The sequence below is a fragment of the Phoca vitulina genome, unplaced genomic scaffold (assembly GCF_004348235.1).
Source record: "Phoca vitulina isolate PV1807 unplaced genomic scaffold, GSC_HSeal_1.0 scaffold37, whole genome shotgun sequence".
Taxonomy (NCBI): Eukaryota; Metazoa; Chordata; class Mammalia; order Carnivora; family Phocidae; genus Phoca; species Phoca vitulina.
The window spans coordinates 10449011-10469251 of NW_022589740.1; the positions used below are offsets into that span (position 1 = coordinate 10449011).

A 20241-nucleotide genomic window follows, 5' to 3' on the forward strand; every position below is an offset into this window, starting at 1 on the left:
TCATCCCAAATTGAAATTTTGTATCTATTAAACCCTAATTCCCCATTTCCCTCAACCTCTAATCCCTGGTAACCATTACTCGATTTTTGTCTCTACGAATTTGACTACTTTAAGTACCCCATGAAAGTGGAATCACGCCATATTTGTCCTTTTGTGTCTGGCTTATTTCCCTTAGCATCATGTTTTTAAGGTTCATCCATGTTGTAGCATGTACCAGAATTTCATTTCTTTTTGAAGCTAAATAATATCCTATTTTGTGTACATAACATTTTATTTATTCATTCATCTATTGATGGACCTTTGGGCTGTTTCTGCCTTTTGGCTATTGTGAATAATGCTTCTATGAACACTGATATATAAGTTTCTCCTTGAGTCCCTCCTTTCAACTCTTCTGTGTATATACCTAGAAGTAGAGTTGCTGGATCATATGACAATTCTGTTTCCATTTTGAAGAACTGCCATACTATTTCTCATAGTGGCTATACCTTTTTTATATTCCCACCAACAATGCACAATTGTTCCAATTCTTCCACATCCTCTCCAATACTTGTTATTTTGATTTTTTTTATAATAGCCATCCTAATGGGTGTGAGTGGTTAATCAATTATATTTTAAACAGTATTAGCTATAGTACACACGTGCCACATTTGCAGTGACTTATCATCTTCTGAAAAGCTTTTCTGAATATGGAGAATTTCCATGTTATACATTCTACCTCTCCAATACAGAACTCAGAGCTCAAATCCTCAGCTTCCTTTTCACCTAGAATAAAATCATGTGACCCAGACTCAACTAATCAGATGCATCTATGCAAGATTTAAGTTCCTAATCAGTGCTTCCATTTTGTTGGCTTGGGTGTTGGCAATGGAATCTGGCTTTGGGGAGGCATTAACAATTGCAGTAGGTCTAATGCAGTCAAGTTCCCAGTGTGTAGGTTGACGGTGGCCTTTCCTCAGCAAGCCATTTCTGTGGTGTGATTGTGGATGTTGTTCCTGGAAGCTCATCCTCAAGCCTATTTCTCCAACCAAAAAGTCCAATCCAATCCAACTCAATTGCATATCCAATTGAATACTTATCTTCACCATGCCCCCTGCCACCAGTGAGGCTTCTGCCTGGGGGCCTTGGAGTGGGGAAAGGACATGGTCTACACATTTACTCTTTCTTCTCTCTTTCTCCTCTAGTGTTGGTTCCTGCAGAGCAGGGTCAGGGAGGATGGATGAAGAAAAGAAAGAATGTTCACCTAACTGGTACCACTCTAGTCCCCTCTCAGAGAGCATTCTCACTGGGACATACTTACCTCTGTGTCTTTTATCTCTGGGCAATAGCTCATGTGCTACCCAGTAATCTATTACATTCACTCTGTAGATATTTTTCCTGGGCAAAACTCATAGTCTCCTTTCAGAAATTTACATGTTTACATTTCATCCAAAGACTCTTCTTGTGTCTCCAGTGATTTATCTTTATGGATATAATTTTTGTGTCCACGGATATTAACTAGGCAAGCATACGATGATAGTGTTGTATATTAATTCATAAAGGATCCCAGATGAGCCCCCTCAAATCTTCACTGGGATTGTTAGAAACTCCAGAGAAACTACAGGACACCAAAGACAAGGAGTGAAATCTAGAAGTAGCCAGAGAATGTAGATTACCTAAAAGGATCAACTGTAGTGTCAGTAAACTTCTCAACATCAACAGAGGCCAGAGGATAATGAAATAATTCCTTCCACATTGGAAGATAGGAGTTGTTTTTCTTTTCTACCATACACTTGTGTATTTCCCAGATGCTCATCCTTTTAATATAGTAATAGTATATTTTTGTTTAGATCAATCATCAGTGTTTGCATTATTGAGTGTAAATAGTGTATGTGACTTGGTTTTGCCCTCTGAAAGTGTTTAATGAGTTCTGTTTGTCCCCATTATTTTGATATTTCACAGTGATATGCCTTGGTGTGCATCCATTTTCATCCATTATTCTGAGCACTTAATGAGCCTTTCAAGCTAGAAACTGCTATATTTGTGTTCAGGAAATTTCCTTAAATTATTTCTTTGATTTTTTTTTTCTCCTTCATTTTCTGTTTCTTCTTCTGAAACTCCCATTATTCATGTTTTATTATTTTCTTCTTTTTTTAAAGTAATCTTTATGCTGAATATGGGACTCAGACTCATAACCCCAAGATCAAGAGTCACATGCTCTACCAACTGAGCCAGCCAGGCCCCCCTGAAACTCCCATTATTAAGATGTTGGCCTTCCGAGACTATTTGATACAATGTTTTACAATAAAATGTAAGCTTTTATATTTTCTATTGAAAATACAAATATAGAAATATAAATTTAGGGGGCACCTTAGTGGGTCAGTTGGTTAAGCATCCAATTCTTGATTTCAGCTCAGGTCATGATCTCAGGGTCTTAAGATCGAGCCCTGCGTCAGGCTCTGTGCCGAGCATGGAGCCTGCTTAAGAGTCTCTCTCTCCTTCTCCCTCTGCCCCTCACTGCTCACATTCTCTCTAAAAAAAGAAAAAAATAAAGAAGTATAAATTTATAGATGTCTTATTTTATATGTTTTTCTCCTATTTTCTTTGCTTTGTCTTATGCTCTACTTTTTGGGAGATCGACTCACTTGGACCTCTAAACTTTCCTATTGAGTATTTCAGTTCGGCTTTCATGTTTTTAATTTCTAAGAGATCTTTTATGTTCTCTAAATGTTCTGTTTTAAACAGTATTCTGAACTTGTTTCTGGGATTCAGAACCATGGCTTATCTCTCTGAGGATTTTAATAATTGTTTTATTTTGGAGCTTTCTTTTCCTTTCATGGTTTATTTTTCCTCCAAGTTGTTTTTCTCTGTTAGTGGCTTGTTTGTTTGATCTCATATATTAGAAGAATTCTTCAGCTGTCTGGTGATTTTTAGGTGTCTGCTCATGTTTAATTGTGAGTAAGAAGCTGACTGGAAGATCTGAATGAGTTTCACTGGAAGGTGATGTGACTGGGCTGTTTGTTGGGGGAAACCTCAATATCACTATGTTTACATTTTTCCTCAATATCTGGTCAGATTCCTTGGAGATGACCGTTCTGCTATCGTTCTTCTACTCAGAGAGAAAAAGTCTGGTCATAACCATTCTGGAAGCTGAGTAGGTAAACAGGGCTTAGAGGCAGGGTCTCCGCTTTCAGTGTCTTACACACTCATTTCTTCACCCTGGTTTCAGTGTGGCACTTCCCCTCTTAACCCAGTCTGTGCCCTCTGAGTCCAGCCAACCTCATTCTGTGCTTTCCGGAGAATAAACATCCATCTTTTGCTAGGGTGGTGTGATGGTTAGTTTATGTGTCAACTTGACTGGGCTAAGAGATGCTCAGATAGCTGGTAAAACATGGTTGCTGGGTGTGTCTGAGAGGGTGTCTCTGGAAGAGATTGACGTTTGAATCAGCAGACCGAGTAAAGAAGATCCCCTCACCAATGCAAGCAGACATCACCCAGTCCCTTGAGGACCTGAATAAAACAAACAAGTGGAAGCAGGGTTAATTTACTCTCTGCTTGACCTAGGCCTTCCATCTCCCCCTACCTTCAGACAATAGTGCTCACCATTCTCAGGCCTTCAGACTTGGACTGAGACTGACACCATTGGCTCCCCTGGTTTTTTGGGCCTTTCAGTTCAGACTGGGACGATGCTCCTGGCTTCCGTAGTTAGGGGAGGAGAAGTCATCCAGTAGCATGGAGTATGGATAGTACTTCTCAAAGAGCTTTTCTAATCCTCCTCATTTTCAGCCAGCCTCTTCTTCCCCATTTCCAATATTACCTGGTGTCACCATCTCCTGGACTCTTGATAACGTTGTAGAATAAACTGAGCCAGCGTCAAATCTGACTTTGATCTGCTAGGTCATATTTTTGCTTATCCACCTTCTTTCTAGCTTCCAAAAGTTTGTTGTTGTCTCCTCTCCCATTCTCCATAGCCTCAAAGGCTCCTCCATTTCTACATAATGACTATTCATTGTAGTTTTTAAATGGATTCTGGAAAAGCCAAATTTGGATGAGCCTGTTGAATCCACCGTGTTCACCCAGAACTGTCATCTAGAAGCCTTCGTCCAACTGAACTCATTTTTTGACTGATGTTTTCAAAGACTAGGAGAATTGACCTCTCCTAGATCTTAGCTGACAGAAGTTCCTAAAGGATATATTTCAAGAAGGAAATTGAACCTTGGAGGAAAAAAGTGGAATGCAAGAATTAATAGACTCAGGAACCTGGTGGGGACCCGGGTGGATGCCACCTACAGGGAAGCTATACCCTTCTGGAGGAATATGGTGATGTCTTTGACCCAGTATGGAAGCCTAGCAGAGACATAGAAGGCAGCCACCACTGCAAGACATTCCCACACCTAGAGTGAAAGAAGCCATCTCAGTCCTATTGCCTGGTTTTGGATGGAAGCCTAGAAATGAGGGAACCAGTTTCCCATGGAATATCCCCCTCCCACCAAACATGAGAACAATGCTGAGTCCAATGAGTTGGATATTCAGAAGTCTAATTTGAGTCTGCTATGGGTGAGTGAATAAATAAAGCTTCCCCATAACAAAATAAATATAAGATATATGTGTATATAAAGTTATAAAATGTGTAATGAGAAAAGCAACCTGAAACGGGAGGAGTTATGGGGGCTTCCAGCAGTGTGGAAACAAGATGTCTCATTTAAAAGTTTCTCTCTGTTTTTTGTTTTGTTTTGTTTTGTTTTCAAGAAGACATTTTTATTGGACACAGACAAATCTGCCCTTCAGGCTATAACCAGGGACCAAGATAATTTCCTTTAGCCTCTAAAAACATAATCCTGTAAGAAGCCTCTTCATATCTTCTACTCCATCTTGTTTGCACCACCTCAGGTATTATCAGATGAAGGTTCTATTTTAATCCTGAAACTATTTTCTACATAACTATTTTTAATGTCTTAGCTGTTGGTACTTATAATGGCATCCACTCAATAGTTTAGGTTTTTCTTCTACTCTGATAAAACATTAAAGCTACAGTTTTCCAACTGTCCAATTTACATTTCTAGTTTCCCACCCCGCAAAGTCAGGACACTATATGAAAGGCTATTCTGATGGATAGACTCCATAATCAATCTCAACTACAAGCCTGACTTGGGAAAAACTTGAACTGATAGAAAATGAATATTAGTGGGATGCCTGGGTGGCTCAGTAGATTAAGTGTCTGCCTTTGGCTCAGGTCATGATCCCAGGGTCCTGGGATCAAGTCCTGCATCGGGCTCCCTGCTCAGCGGGGAGCCTGCCTCTCCCTCTGCCTGCCGCTCCCCCTGCTTGTGCTCGCTCTCTCTCTCTCTGGCAAACAAATAAATTAAAATCTTAAAAAAAAAGGAAAATGAATATTAATATTTACATGGTGCCAGCACTTTTTTGAGTACTCAGATAATATAAACTAATAATAATATAAGCTAATACTTATGAGTACTAATACTCTAGTACTCATTACCACCACATGTGGCAGGTACTGCTATTATCTGCATTTTATAGAAGAGGAAATTAAGGCACAGAGGCACCCAACAATGTGCTCTAGGTTCACAGGTAGTAAGTGTCCGAGCTCCAAGTTAAACTCCAGTGGTCTGGCTCTAGAGTCCGTGGTTGCAATGACAAAATTACACTCCCTGTTCTGATAGAACACTTTCTTGTTCTTTTCGAACAGCTTCAAAAACAAGCTAACAGTAATACTACTTAATTGTGTTGATGATGAAAATATTAAGCCAGAGCATTCCTTACCCTGACTTAGTAGAATCCCCTTGGAGAGCTTTAAGGAAGTACCAGGGCTTTGGTCCTATCCCAGAAATGATGATTTCATTGGTCTGCTGGGGCCCAACCTTTGGATTAAAAAGAAGGAACTCCCCAGGTGTTTGTAATGTACAGCTGGAATCGTGTTTCACTGGATTGGCTCGTGGAGGCATCTTGCGATGCCTCGGAGTAGAGTTTCTTCATTATCACCAGTCACCTGGGCCTCGAGCACTTTGCAAATCTGAAGGAATTGGTATCATTTAACATCTTTGAGTACCCAGCATTTTAGGCCTTTGCATTTCAAGCTTCCACACACATGTCCCCACATGCACACACACCACATTGGCCTGTTCAGAGCTGACATTTGCTATCTGTCCCCCTCCCAGATGGTGTCCATTCTATCTCTGAGTAGTTGTGAGTATCACTGTCTCTGTTCAGTTTAGATCAAATCACACAGTGTAGATCCTCAATATAACACATGAATAATGTCAGAGGCTCTAAGTCAGAAGCTAAGCTGGGGTTTCACGGCTATTTTTGGGAATGTTTTTGACTGCAGAATTCTTCATTATTCCTTTTTTCCAGGACCTAGCACTCAAACAAAACTTGAAGAGGAGAAAGCGTATCCCCTGGGTTTAGCCCAGGTTGGGCGCAAGGCTCCCCCCATCTCTGAAGCCACCATTAACTGTCATTATGTCCAATTCCAAGGTCCTGCAGCTCACTCTTAGCTCCAGCAGGTGACACAGAGCCTTTAACTCCCAGGATTGGAGGGGCTGTCCCCGGGGTGAACATGCATGCTTACAGCCAGCCTGCACTGCCCCCCGCCCCCAACATAGACACATGCTGCCCATTCTCCCTGCAGTTCACCTTGAAACGCCAGCGATGTCTGCAGCAAGGTCAGACAAGACACTGCTCACCTGCTCTTTTCAGTACTGTCCCAGGAGTCATGGAGCTATTTGTCCCCCTGTGTGGGATTTAGGGGAACAGACTTTTCTGGGTTCCCAACAGCCCAGCCTTTCTCATGGACCCAGACAGGAGTCCATGGGGCTGGGCTGGGACAGGCTCAGATGGCAGGATGCACGCTGCTTCATGATCTCTACTTTCCTCCAACCCCCAAGACCTGGGGCCTCCATCCAGGGGCTGAGTCCTCTCCCTGCAGCCCCCTCTGCCCCTCATGAAAGTGGGCTTCCGAGAGCCTCCCTCACCTTCCATCCCTCCCCGGAGTTTGCCAGATGTGCTGGTCTGATCCCAGAAAGCCTACTCTACTCCCTGTTCGGGCTCTTACTCCTCTTTGCAATGGCTCTTGGCTCTCAGAGCACATCTGTGCAGTTCATTTTTTTCCATAAATACCCTCCTGCATGACCTAGAGCTTAGATTTAGTTATTTCCCTCTAACAATAGGGCTGCAGCCTGGGCGGGCCTCCGGGCCGTGTATACCTGTGAGGATGTGCCTTCCAGAGCCTCTCCTTCAGCGTTTATTGAGCGCCTACAATTAGCCAGGCCCACAGATGACACGGAAGCAGAAACAAGTATAAAGCCGACTTCTCAGCCCTTGACGTATCAGCATCCCTTGCAGATAACAGAGACATAAACGAAGTCATTGTGATACAGCCTGATAATAAACATTGCATTTTAGGAGGACAGGAAGCCCAGAGAGAGGAAGAGAGGACACTTGAGCAGAGTCTTTAGAAATGAATGGGAGCGGACAGTGTCCATGGACTGTTTTTTTTCCCTTTTGTAGCAAGTGCCTGACTTAAGCTTTGATTGCTGAGGGCACCGACTTCAAAGACTGGACTCACTGCCTTGAATAGCTATCTTGAATAAACACATTGCCAGCCACAGGGTCTAGATAAAGAGCGAGGCCACCTTTCCTCACTGAGTCTCCTTTGTTTTAAAGATCTTCGTTGATTTCGGTAACTGGCCATTTGGGCCACTTGTGTCTTCTCCCTTGCTTTCAATTCCTGCCCTTATGTTTTAAATTCACCAGTAGTGAGCCCACGAAACCCTAGGTCCCCACCCCAACCCCAATAAAAGCAGAACCCAGGCCCTTGGGCACCATGTCTCTCTACCTCCACACCACGCAGTGGCCCCAGGTGTGCTGTGTAATTTCCAGGTCTTGTAAGTAATAAACCTTTATTTTGTTTCCGAAGTTTGCTGGTAGTTGTTGTTGAAAGGCATCTTGCAATCATAATAAGAACTACAAGGGTCAGTCCAGTTGTAGCAGTGGTTTGGAAAGAAGAGAGGTCTGTGGGAAGCTCACTGGGGCCAAGGTGAGTGCCTCCGGGCATTTCTAGCTGGTAGCATTACTATCCTAGGTGAGATCCGCACAAAACAGAGTACATTAGTTTCCTAGGCCTGCATACGAAGTACAACCTGCTGGGTAACTTCAACAATAGAAACTTCAGTGCTGGAGGCCAGAAATCCAAAAAACGTCAGCGGGGGTGGAGGATGGGGTTCCCTCTGAGAGCTGTGAGGGAGAAGCAGCTCCTGGCCTCTCCAGCTTCCATGGGTTTGCTGGTGATCTTCCAGAACCATCGCCGGGACCTCTGCCTCCATCTTCAAGGGTGCTCTCCTTGTGTGTATTTGTGTCTAAATGTCACCTTTTTATAAGGACACCAGTCGTATTGGGCTAGGGCTCACTCTACTCCAGTGACCTCATCTTAACTAATTGTAATTGCAATGACCCTATTTCCAAATAAAGTCACATTCTGGGGTACTCGGGAATAAGACTTCAATATATGACCTTGGGGGTTGGGGGGCAGGATTCAACCCATTATAAGGAGCTTACCAATGGGAGAAGTGGAGGAAGGCATTCTGATGCTGAACAGAGAGAAGAACAGGTGAGAACACAGGAGGAGTGGCCCATGGGACACAGTTAGGGGCCAGCATGTTGATGGTGCTAGAGTGGGTGATTGGGGTCTGATGGGCTCGGGATGGAAAGGTAGGCTCGACTCTGATCACAAAGGGCTTTTTCTGCAGATCTTCTGGGTATAGATGCTTCACTGGGACGGAGAGAAACTCGCCCTGCTGGCCTTGGCCCAGCCTACGGTTAGAGGAGGGAGGTGTGGGGTTGGAGAACAGGACGTTGCACAGTGTTTGCCTAAACCTTCCCTGCATTGGAAGTGTAGACAGGTCAAGAGGGCTTTGGTGGTAGTTGGAGCTAGGTTCACAGCCGGCCCCACACCTTTGGGCAAGTCACTTAAACTCTTCAGGCCTAGTTTCTTCCCCCATAAATTGACCATGAAACCACCTGGCACATCAAAAACACTAAGTAAAATGTGGTAGTATTTTTACTGTGATGACTCAGCCCCATGAATTTTGACTTAAAAAGAAATTCAAAAGATTGCCATCGAACCATAGTGAAAGATGTCTGACTCCAAGCTAGGGTTCAGAGTAAACTGATGGAACAAAGATTAATGATAGAAAGTATCTGTTTAAGTATCTGTTCCCTCTTAAATGCCCACTGTAAAGGAAATATCTGCTTTACCAGTTCAGGTCATTTGTGTGTGGCAATTTGAAGAGCGGGGCATATATTTTGTAATAGCAGGAGATTCTTTTGTTAAGAACTGGTTAACCTTGGGCCTCGGTCCCTCACGGTGGATGAATCAGACCTGCAGCAGGCATGTGACTGTCCCCAAGGGGTAAAAGGCAGCTGGTGCTGGTCAGGAACCAAGGGACACTGCCAGCCAGCCTTGGGGCAGAACCCCCAGACACCTCCTGGAGGAATGCAATGAAGGTCACTGGCAGGACAACCCCTAGAGTCTGGAACTGTTTTACCAGCTCATTTTTGACCTGATAGCCTGCAGTGAGTGGGGACATGTCAGGGTCTATGTGGAGAGAGAGAGAGAGAGAACATGAAAGCCAGACAGAGAAAATGCTGAGTGAGAGGCAGAGTGGAGCCCCAGAGTGTATCACAGAGACCCAGAGAGAGAGAGAGACAGACACAGAAAGAAAGAAAGAAAGATGGAGAGAGGCAGAGACAGACAAAACTCCAGAGCAGAGACGATGTCTTGGCATAGATCAGAGGGGACCCAGGAATCAAGAAAGGAAAAAAGATATATACATATATAAAGTTATATATATTATTTTAAAACATATAGTATGTAAAAGAAAGAAACCAAAGTATAATTACTATATATAATTACTATAAGGATGTTATGAATAGGCTTACATTTGTACAGGACTTAGAATATACAAAGTCCTTTCTGTGTGCCAAACGCTGGCCAATGAGAAAGCGAGCTTCTGACTTCTCATCTTGTCCCCACCGCTTAGAGACAGGTGACCTTGGTTAAAAGTCAGTTAGACTCTTTCTGCATCTGTTTTCTCTTCTCTAGAATGGGACTGGTCATCTGTGTCTGGCCACCCCCTCTGGAAGGGTGGCGGTGAGGCATCCATTCTCTGTCTCCGTGCGTCTTTCTTGGTTCTGTAAATGGCAGCTCAAGAATTGAATTTAGCCTCCCACCAAGTTTTACTCTACCCCCGCAGGGAGTTAAATATATTCTGTCTTAATTCATTGCCAGTATTTGAAAAGCAGGAGCGATTGCATCTATATCTGGACATTGGGCTTCTTTTGAAAAATTGGGCAAAACAGGCAGGGCTGGACCCCTGTCTGGCCACAGCGACTTGGCTTCAAGCCGGTGCCAGTGATGCCCTGTGGTTGGGCCTGCTCGCCCCACCATCCTTCCCTAAACCCCCCCGGCTACCAGCTCAGTTCATTTGTGTTACTTCCCTGGCCAGTGGAGATTTTGTTTGCGGTCCTCGTCTACATCACCAGCACATTTTATTGCAACGGTCTTTCCATGGTCTCCGGTCGGTGAGGCGGAGAATGTGTCCCGTTCACCCCTGGGTCTCCAGCCCTGAGCACTGTGCTTGGCACGCAGCAGGTGCTCAGGAAGTGTTTGCTGAAGTGACCCTGACACGGCAGTATGTGAGAACGACGAGAAGGGAGAAAGGCAAACGGAAGGGAAGGTGCGAGGGACGAGCCTCCGCGTTGGGCCCACATCAGCAATGTGCGTGCGCACAGGGGTCTGTGTTGGGAGAGACAGGCCTTTGTAAAGAGGAAGCTTTCAGGGGCGGTGTCGCTGGACATGTGACCCAGAACAAGTTACTGGACCCTTCTGGGCCTGTTTCCCCTTCTCTGTAAGATGGAGATGACACGTGTCCATCTCACCGGGATGTGGCAGGCAGGATTGAATGAGAGACATGTGGCAAGTGCCTGGCACGGGATTGCCCGATGCTTCACACTTTCTGCGTTAGCGTCCTGCAGCCGCCGGGACAAACCCGGGGACTTAAAACAACGGAAAGTTCTTCTCCCATGGCTCTGGAGGCCAGAAGTCTGAAGTCAAGCAGTCTGCAGGGCCACACTCCCCTGGGGCTCTGGGACAGCATCTGCTCTGTGCCTCTTCTGGCTTCCGGTGGCTCCGGGCACTCCTTGGTGTGGGGCTCCCCCACTCCTGTCTCTGCCTCCACCCTGACCTGTGTCCTTACTGCTCTTCTGTCTCTTGGAAGGGCACTTGCCCTTGATTTGGGGCCCATTTCATAATCCAGGATGATCTTTCCTCAAGATCCCTAATTTAACTACGTCTGCATGGCGCCTTTTCTAAATAAGGTCACATTCACAGCATATCTTTTGGAGAGGGCTACCATTCAACCTGCTGTAATACCTGATGTTTATTGAGTGCTTTCTATAAACCAGAACTTTACATGCATTATTTAATCACTCGATTAAGCTAAATCTTGGAGGAGAGAGTCCTGGGTAGTGCTCCCCTGGGGGCCTGATGCTGCTTTCCCAGGGGTTGAAGGCAGTGCATGGCCACAGGGCTCCATGATTAGTGACCTGAGGAAGTGGGTTGATGCACATAATTTCTAGATTTTCTGCATTCCCTCCTTGGCTCTCTCCATGTGCAGTATTCTTTCCCTTCTCTGCAAAATGTCTGTGGTGGACACCAGTGTGCTTGTCCAGATCCTCCTTCCAGGAAGGACTTGGCATCTCAGGTGGTGGGATTGTTTCCTTCAAACAGCCTTCAGCCATCAACCCCTTTGGGTCGGCCTCAGTGTAGAGAGCCCCCCTGTTGGGGATCATTTGTCCTTGTGTGGACCGCATCCCCTGTGTGATGGAAAGAACAATACAAAGAATCTGGCCATATCAGCCTAATATGGGATAAATTGCGTGGGTCATTTTAACTCCAGTATAGCCTCTGGGGTCAGGAGAGGCTTTGTGGGGCCTCCATTGCAATGTCACTTCTCCCTTGGCCCAGTCCTACCTCCTCCTCCCTTCCACACGTGCAGAGGCGAAGGGCACCACTTAGTAAGCAGCCTGCACCCTAACCTCCAAATCAGAGTCTGCTTCCCGGAGACCCCAACCTGCACCAATGTCGAAGGATCATCTGTTCTTCAGATCATGCAATTATACGTGAAATCAAAGTTTTACTAACTTTGTGTTTATATGTAAGGATTCAGGTTCCCATAGGTGGCAATAAATGATGTTGCCTTGAGGTTTTAATTCATATTTTAAATTTTTTGAAGATCTCTTTATGGCTTTGAAGTTTTTCATTTTCCTAAGACTTGGAACATGCAAATGAATCTAAGGCAATCTTAAAACTCTGAAATACTCTGCAGGTACCTACCTGGCAAAAGGAGCACCAGTTTGATAGTTGCTGGAAGCTTGCTTGATTGAAAATAGTGTTTTGAGGTTTCAAGTGGATTCCTATCTGTCTTTGAATTTTTAATTAAGTAATTTGATGAAATACCTCAGCTTTTTAGCATCGTCTATGAGCAAGAAATCAAAAAAGAATATAAGACAAAGGAGACAGGTTACTTTACCAGTTGAGAGAATAGACTTTTGGAATAATGCAGATGTGAGTTTAAGTCTTTTCTCAGCCTCTTGCTATCACTGAACTCTGTACCTCAGTCTCCCCATGTAGTAAATGGGAGCAATAATGACATTGACCTCATAGAGCCCTTGTGAAAGTTAAATAAGATTTTTCTACATAAAATATTTATAATAGTAAGCATGATAAATGTTATTCATTATTAGCTACCACCTGAGGCAAAGCATACAAACAACACACACACCCTAAACAAATTTTAGGTGCTTTGAGTCATTGCTTACAGAAAACTCATGAAAATTCATCCAAACTTATTTTAAAAGGATCCCCGGGCTTATTTCTTATTAGAGAGAAAGCTATTGAATTTCTAATACTGAAGGTGACCAGGGAATAAAGACCTGAAGACAGTGTGGGTGTTGAGTCATGTGGATCTCCAGGGAAGAGCATTTCAAGCTGAGGGAACAGCCAGTGCAAAGTTCTGGAAGAACAGGTACCCTGTATCTGAGGACCAGCCGAGAGGTCAATGTGGCTGGAGGGGTGTAAGCAGGACGGATGAGATCAGAGAGATGAGGGGTGTAAGCAGGACAGATGAGATCAGAGAGATGAGGGTGGGGCAGGTTTTGTAGGACCTAATAGGTCTTTGTGAAGATTGATTTTTTTTTTGTTTGCTTGTTTGTGTGAGAGAGAGAGAGCACACATGGGACCAGGGGGTAGGGGCAGAGGGGAGAGAGAATCTTAAGCAGACTCCATGCTCAGCATGGAGCCCAGTGCGGGGCTCCATCTCATGACCCCCCTCAGATCATGACCTGAGCCAAAATCAAGAGTCAGACACTTAACTGACTGAGCCACCCAGGCGCCCCTGAAGATTGGCTTTTGATTTGCTGATTTGGGAAGCTGTTGCAAGCCTGGAGCCAAGGACTGACAGGCCACATGGCCCGATTTCTGTGTTAAAAGGATGCCCCTGACGGCTGTGTTAGGAATGGAGTATAGGCAGGCAAGGCAGGAGAGGCAGGGACACTGCCCTGAGGAGGCTCGGGCAGCCTCCCCGGCCAACAATGGCCATTTACATCAGGGCAGTCACTGTGGGCATGGAGTATGCTCAGCATCTGCTGTGTTTGGAATCCTGAATGGACAGAATTTGGTAATGTCTTGAGACAAAGAGAAGACTCAAGGATAACTCAAAGTGTTTTGTCCTGAGCAAGTGGGGGAGAAAGGTTCCTTTAACTGAGATAAAGACGTAAGAGGAGGCAGGCTCGAGAAGGACTCAGAAGTGTTCATGTTGGGACCTGTGAAGTGTGAGGTAGCTGTTAAACATCCACATGAAAATGTTGAGGTGGCCGTGAGGGAGAAGAGTCTGGAGTCAGTGAGCAGTCTGGGCTAGAAAGATAAATTTGGGAGTCATCAGGCTATATAGTTGGTGTTCCAAACTACGAAACTGGATGAAATTCCGGTGGGGGGGTGTGTGGCTAAAAGGACAGAGCTTGGAGGCACTCCAGTGTTCAGGGGTCAGACAGACACACACACACACACAAAAAAAAACCAGCACAGGATATGGAGAAGGAGCTGCCAATGAAGGCCAAGGAAAGCCAAGAGAGGCTAGAACCCAGGTGAAGGCATGTGAACAGGGCTTTGATGGTTGAACAGGAGTTCGCTAGGCCAGGGCTCCTCCAAGCGTGGTCACAGACTAGTAGCATCAGCATCAGCATCTGGAAACCTAATAAGAATGTGCAGAATTTCTGGGCCCCAACCCACTTCCACCAGATCCAGAACTCTGATGGTGGGGCCCTCCAGGGGGTTCTGAAGCACCCTCAAGTTTGAGAACCACTGCCCTAGGCACAAAATTGTAAAGACCATTAGGAAGAAGAAGAAGAAAAATCCCGACCACGTCCTTACTTGGAAGAGAATATTTTTAGAGACCCACTTAGTGTTCAAAGCACTCACAGTAACCCCCTCCCTGGCATCACCCCCCCACACATGCTAATTTAGAAAACTACTAATTTATCATGGCTCTTTGGAGAGGAGGAATGCCCCCCTTTTACCGGACAGAGGGAATGCTGAGCACCAGGCATGCCAGACATTCCACTGCTACAAAAATGGGGGTGGTGTTCTAGGCTTAGCATTACTGGGTCACGAACGCGCGACTCCTGAGATATAAAGCTTATGTCACCAAACAGTTTCCAAGTTCTCTTCTAGGTTTTCCTAGGAGAATTCCACCCTTTTCCATTCTGGGGAGAAGAAGTTAAAATTAGGGCCAGCCCTGCTGTACTGGTGTGCCAGATGCGGGGAAGCTGTCCCCAGAAATAAGCTGGTTCCCACCGCGGATGGGCGGGGCGGGGCGCCTCCAGTCCCGGCCCATCGGAGGGGCTGCTAGAAGGCCTGCCCCCTCCAAGTGTCTGCAAGGGGTCTGGTCCCAAGCTTTAAAAATCCTGAGCCGAGGCGCTGCATCCCCACCTCTCCTTTCTCGGCCAGTCCTAGCTGGTTTTTCAAAAGTGTGCAATTGTCTCCTTCCCGCCCAGCCCCAATCCTCGCCCGGGACCAGCTGTGCGCCAGGCCGGCTTCACTCGGGACGCGATCTGACCCGCGGCTGACCGAGCGGCGTGCACCAGTCAAGCACCCTCAAGTTTCCGCTCGGCTTCCCGAGCCGCTCCGCAAAGTTGGGCAGCTCCAAGCGCACGCTGAGCCTCTCGACTTCTCCCTCCCCGGGTCCCCGGCGCCCCCGCGCCGGTTCACCGGAGCAGCGGGTCCCAGCGGGCTGGCAGCTTGCACCCCTTTCCGGTCGTCCTTCCTCCCCGAAGCGCGACCATGCTGCTAAGGGGCGTCTTCCTGGCAATGCAAGGTAAGTGCAAAGACCCAGGGAGACCCCCGGGGGGCGCCCTCGTGACCCATTCCCGCAGCCCCGGTGGCCGGGCTCGCTGTCCTGGACCGGGCCATCCGAGGGCGCCTCCGGATCCTTTTCGACAGCCATACCCCCCGTCCCGAGCCTGGGGTGGCGATGGGGGGACGGGGTGGACGAAGGGCTGTGCCTTGGAAGCGCCGGGGGCGGGGGAGGGGATAGTAGTGCACCCCTCTTCCGCCCCTCCCGCGTGCATGCCCCTCACTTTCACCTGGTCCCCCCGGGGCGCCCCGAGTTGGTGCAGACGCTCCCAGCCCTAGTCCGAGCTGAAATTCGTTTTGTGCTCGCAGCCCTGCAGCTTGCGGGCGCCCTGGACCTGCCCGCCGGGTCCTGCGCCTTTGAAGAAAACACCTGTGGCTTTGACTCGGCATTCACGTTCCTGCCCTGGATTTTAAACGAGGAAGGTAAGGGGGCTCCAGAGCACAGGGGCCCCGAGGTGAACTTTCCTCCTTGCTGGTTGGCCTTTTCTCAAGGGCAATGTTATCTTGGAGTTAAATCCCCTCGGGAGGAAAAGTGTGAGTCATGGATCCTCCTTCCAACCCTCAGCTGTGCTGCACGCAGGGCCCAGGAAGACGTGGGGGCGGGGGTGTCCTTTGTTTACCTGGCCTTCTGCTGGGGGGGCGGGGAGCGAAGCTCTGAGATTTTCTGCCTCTGCCCCAGCACATCCTAACGGCAGGGAGAAAGGGGGCGCCGCTAATGATGGTCACCCCCCAGCTGCGTGCCCTCTGCGCGTCCTCAGCCCCTCTGGTCCTCCGTAGACACCTTTAGGAGCCGGGAAAGTCGCAGTGGAGCTAGTTCTCTCCTCGCACTGCAGAAAAGTTTCCCTCATTCCGCCAAGCGACCTGAGTGCTAAGCGCTCATGTTTATGTTGTGCCTCAGTGTGTCGTTGTGTGACTTCATCCTCATACTGCGATTCCGTCTGTCAGCCAGCACTTGGCAAAAAGGAGACCAAGTCCATGACTGTGCCTGAGGTCGCTGGGCGGGCGGGCGTTGGTCACTGTCTCACCACTACATACTGTTGGGGCTCTGGTGACAGTTTAAATGTGGGTCTTCACATGTTTCTTCTTACCCTTCATTATATGTTAAAAAAAAACAAAAACAAAAACAAGCAGTTCTCAGTGCCCAATTGCAGGCCCCAGGGGGCCCCTTCTCCTTTCCTTTCTTCCACTCTGTGTTTTTAGAAGCTTGGTGCCCCAGGCCATTTGGGCTGGGGAATAGTCTCCTTTTAAAAACGCTGTAGTATCAGGGAGCTCGGCTAACCTCCTTCCCCTCTGAGCTGTCCTCAGTCCCCAAGGCATCCCAGCTGGCTCCCTGGAAGAGGGTGGAGCCCAGAACCCAGGCTCTATTGGGCTGCATATGCATTAGCTTCTCTGCCCCTCACACGCCCCTCACACGTGGGTTATGTTAGCCCCATTTGCAAAGGAGGGCATTGAAGTCTCAGAATGTTCGAATGGCTGGCCCCTGACACAGTGTCACTCAGCAGCTGGCTCTGAGCTGCCTGGCTAAGGGGAAGCCACAGGCGGGGATGAGCTCAGTAGCAATCTTTATTTATTGCCAACAGTTGCCAGGTCTTGACTACTACAGTTTACTTGGGGATAGCTGGGGGAAAAGCAGTTCCTGATTTATCATCTGAGGGATCCCTACCCTGCTGATGGCCTTAGCAAGGCGCCTGTCATCTCGCCAGCCCACCCTTTCCCCGCTCCCGCTGTGGGTGAAGCATTTTGAGAGACCACCTGCCACGGACCATGGGACTCAAGCCACTTGGGAGTTACCCGGTGTGAGCATTAAAGACATAGATTGCTGGGCCCCACAGCCTGAGTTTCACATTCAGTGGGTCTGGGATGAGGCCTGAGAATGTGCATTTCAAACCAGTTCCCAGGTGTTGCTGCTGGTCTGGGGACCATGCTTTGAGAACCACTGACCACAGTGCATATTCACACACACACACACACACACACACACACACATGCATGCACACACTCACACACACATCCCCCAGTGCTAGGGCCCCTGAGCAGGGCTGGGACTGGGAAGAAAGAGCCACTTGCATGACCCTGAGAGTGAAAACCTCCTTAAATCTTGTTCCTTAAACACCTCTCCTGCCTCACCCTGGTCCTGGCCCCAAGGAAGGGAAATCAACATCACCCCTTAATCCAGGAGCCTCAGTCTCTGAGCCCCCACCCCCAGCATGGTGGCCGCTCTCAGCCTGCTCTGGGGTCAGGGGACGTGCCACAGCTTGCTGAGCTCCACCTTCCAGAGCCACAGGAAGCGCTGGGCTGCCCTCTGCCCCAGAGTGGCAGTTAACCAGTGCCCCTTCTGGGAAAACAGGAAGATGATTATAGGAAAAGGTGATTATGGCTTAATATTATAATGGGAGCACTGTTGCTTTCCTTTTTGCTTGCTTTCTAACTTGTAACGGCCACTGCTTTCTGGCTCGGGATCAGGACTACTGGCTTGGCTGGGCAAAGTTAATTCATTCTCCTCTGAGCACTCCCAGCAGAAAAGGCAGTGTAGGTCTCCATCCCTCCAGTACAGTGTTTTTCAAAGGCCAGAACTTAGACATAACCAAGTGCACTCCAGAGGGGCAGTGAGGTGTGTTCCAGCTGCTATGGTTGCGTGCTGAGAGGCCAACACAAAGAATTTCCGTTATAAACCCATTTCTAGGTTGCTAAATTAAAAGATGATAAAATCGTCACAGGCGGCAGGCAGTTTGGCCAGTTGTTCCCAAGCCTCTCTACAAATTTCCTTCATCTTGCTGCAGAAACTTTCTGAAACTGGTTCCATCCACCTCTGTGTGTCTAATCCACCATAGAAAGTTGTAGGTTTCAGAGCCTTTTGCCCACAAGTATTTGGAATACAAATGGCACTTTCTATATGTCCTTGGTTATTAGGTTAACACGCCGTGGAGAGAACAATGCTATAGTAGTGCGGGGACTTAAGTAGGGAAACAAATCTGCAAGTTAGAACTGCATCACAGGAAAAATCAAATCTGGGGGTAGTTACATAAGTCCCCTTCTTGAAATGTCTCCTCAGATGCCCCAAATTGTATTTGAGGTCCACTTCCTTGGTTTATTTAGAGTATTAGGTCTCTAAGAATCTCCGATTGCAATTCCGGTGTCTCTAGTTCGTAGCCATCTTGAAATACGCTTGACCTCTGCTGGCCACAGGTGGCTGAGTTTCACTGGTGGTGTTTGGTTGTGTACCACAATGGAGGGTGCCCCCAGAAACAGGGCACCTGTGCAGCAACCCAGCATCTTCTACTTCCTAGATTTGCCAACAGTGGCCCAAGTGCATATTTTTATCTCCTCTACTTTGTCAGGGGAAGTGAGATTATGTTAGACTCAAATTTGAATTCGCTTCTAAATTTTAGGTTTGAATTAAATCCAGGAAACAAGAGATCCATTGAATCCTATAAAAATCTTCTTTATTCCTTCATTCATCCTCAAAAAAAAAAAAACCTTGTTTATTCCTTCACAGTTCAGAGGCTGTGGGAAGCTCTTTGGACAGTGGTCCTCAGGTGAAATCGTGACTGTTGGTTCCATTTTCCCCAATGCCAGATGTGGGGGCAGAAGCCCTTGGGCTGAGGATTCTTGGAGCCCATTAAGTTGGCCTTAGATTGGTGAATTTTGGCTGTACTCTAAGTTTTGGACACCTTGACTTAGCACCTTTAACCTAACTCTATAAGGAAGCCGTTGGAGGAACTGAGGAAGGGAGAGGTAAAAACTCAGTGTAGGTACTGCTCCTTAATTGGAAGCTTGGCACACTAAAGCCCCCTGGAAGAGGAAGGTAAATACAGAAATGTGTCCAGTGGTTGGGAATGAAACAAGGAAATTCACAGCACTTGTAGGGAATGCGGTTTTTGTACAACGGTGGGGGCTGGGGTTTGAGAAATTGCCTAATACGAAGAGTCCGGATGGTATTTGTACCTTGGAGGGAGTGATGCTATCTGAGGCAGGAAGGCTGGCTATGAGGTTTGGCACAACGAGGGGGTAAAGTGGGGGATGCAGTGGAGTGTGCTGAAATCACATGCCTATGTCTTTCTGACACCCCCTTTCTTTATCCAAACCCGTTCCTTCTATCTTAAAGACACTTTCGGTTACTTGGCCACACCTGAGTTTTGGTTCTGTGCTCTGTCATTAAACTGGTATTTCAGCTAGAGCCAAAAGTCTGGCTGGGATCCCAAGTGGCCTGGAAGAGGGGGAACAGTCCTCCCTTCTTGTGAGTTATAGCTCCTTTTTGGACTCTGGGGGATCACCTCAGCATCCCACCCTGACATCACAAGTTCATCAGATGGCTCCCACCCCCATGGGCCTCTGCAGGTTGGTCTCCCAGGGCTCTCTAAGGAGAAACACACCCCCGTGTTGTGTAGAGACTGGAGAGCAGCATGAGTCTGGGGTGTTCCTTGGATGTCTCCTGGAGAGACACTCAACCCCAGCAAATGGCTCAAGATACTCCTGCAGTATCCCACACCACTCCTGGGGGCCTGAGCCCAGTTTGGTACTGCCCTGGCCCTGCCTGGGATCCTAGGTCCTAGAACTGGGCTTTGGAAGTCATCCAGGGCAACCTCAGGTCCTGAAGCTTTGGTGTATTAATTATAAGATGTTGGAAAGTCTTCATCAGAGAATTAATTATATTTCATACATATGGAAGAACATGAGTTCCAAAGGTATAGTGCTTTGGGCCTACCAAACCCACAGACCGCTACATTTTATGCCATACTGCGTATTGATTCACTCTTTCAGATGTGTAGATATCCTAC

General features: G+C 47.2%; 1 protein-coding gene across 2 annotated transcripts in view; it reads left to right on the top strand.

The window, feature by feature from the left end:
- The first annotated feature begins 14969 nt into the window (after positions 1-14969).
- The window catches only part of MAMDC2 (MAM domain containing 2), a 139540-nt gene continuing 134268 nt past the window's right edge, over positions 14970-20241 (top strand). The window contains exons 1-2 of one of the 2 annotated variants that reach the window (XM_032427675.1): positions 14970-15425; positions 15773-15886. In XM_032427675.1, coding sequence (XP_032283566.1) covers positions 15392-15425; positions 15773-15886 — 148 coding nt within the window. In that variant the 5' untranslated portion in view covers positions 14970-15391. The remainder of the gene's footprint in view (positions 15426-15772; positions 15887-20241) is intronic. The other variant, XM_032427674.1, reaches the window with a different exon arrangement.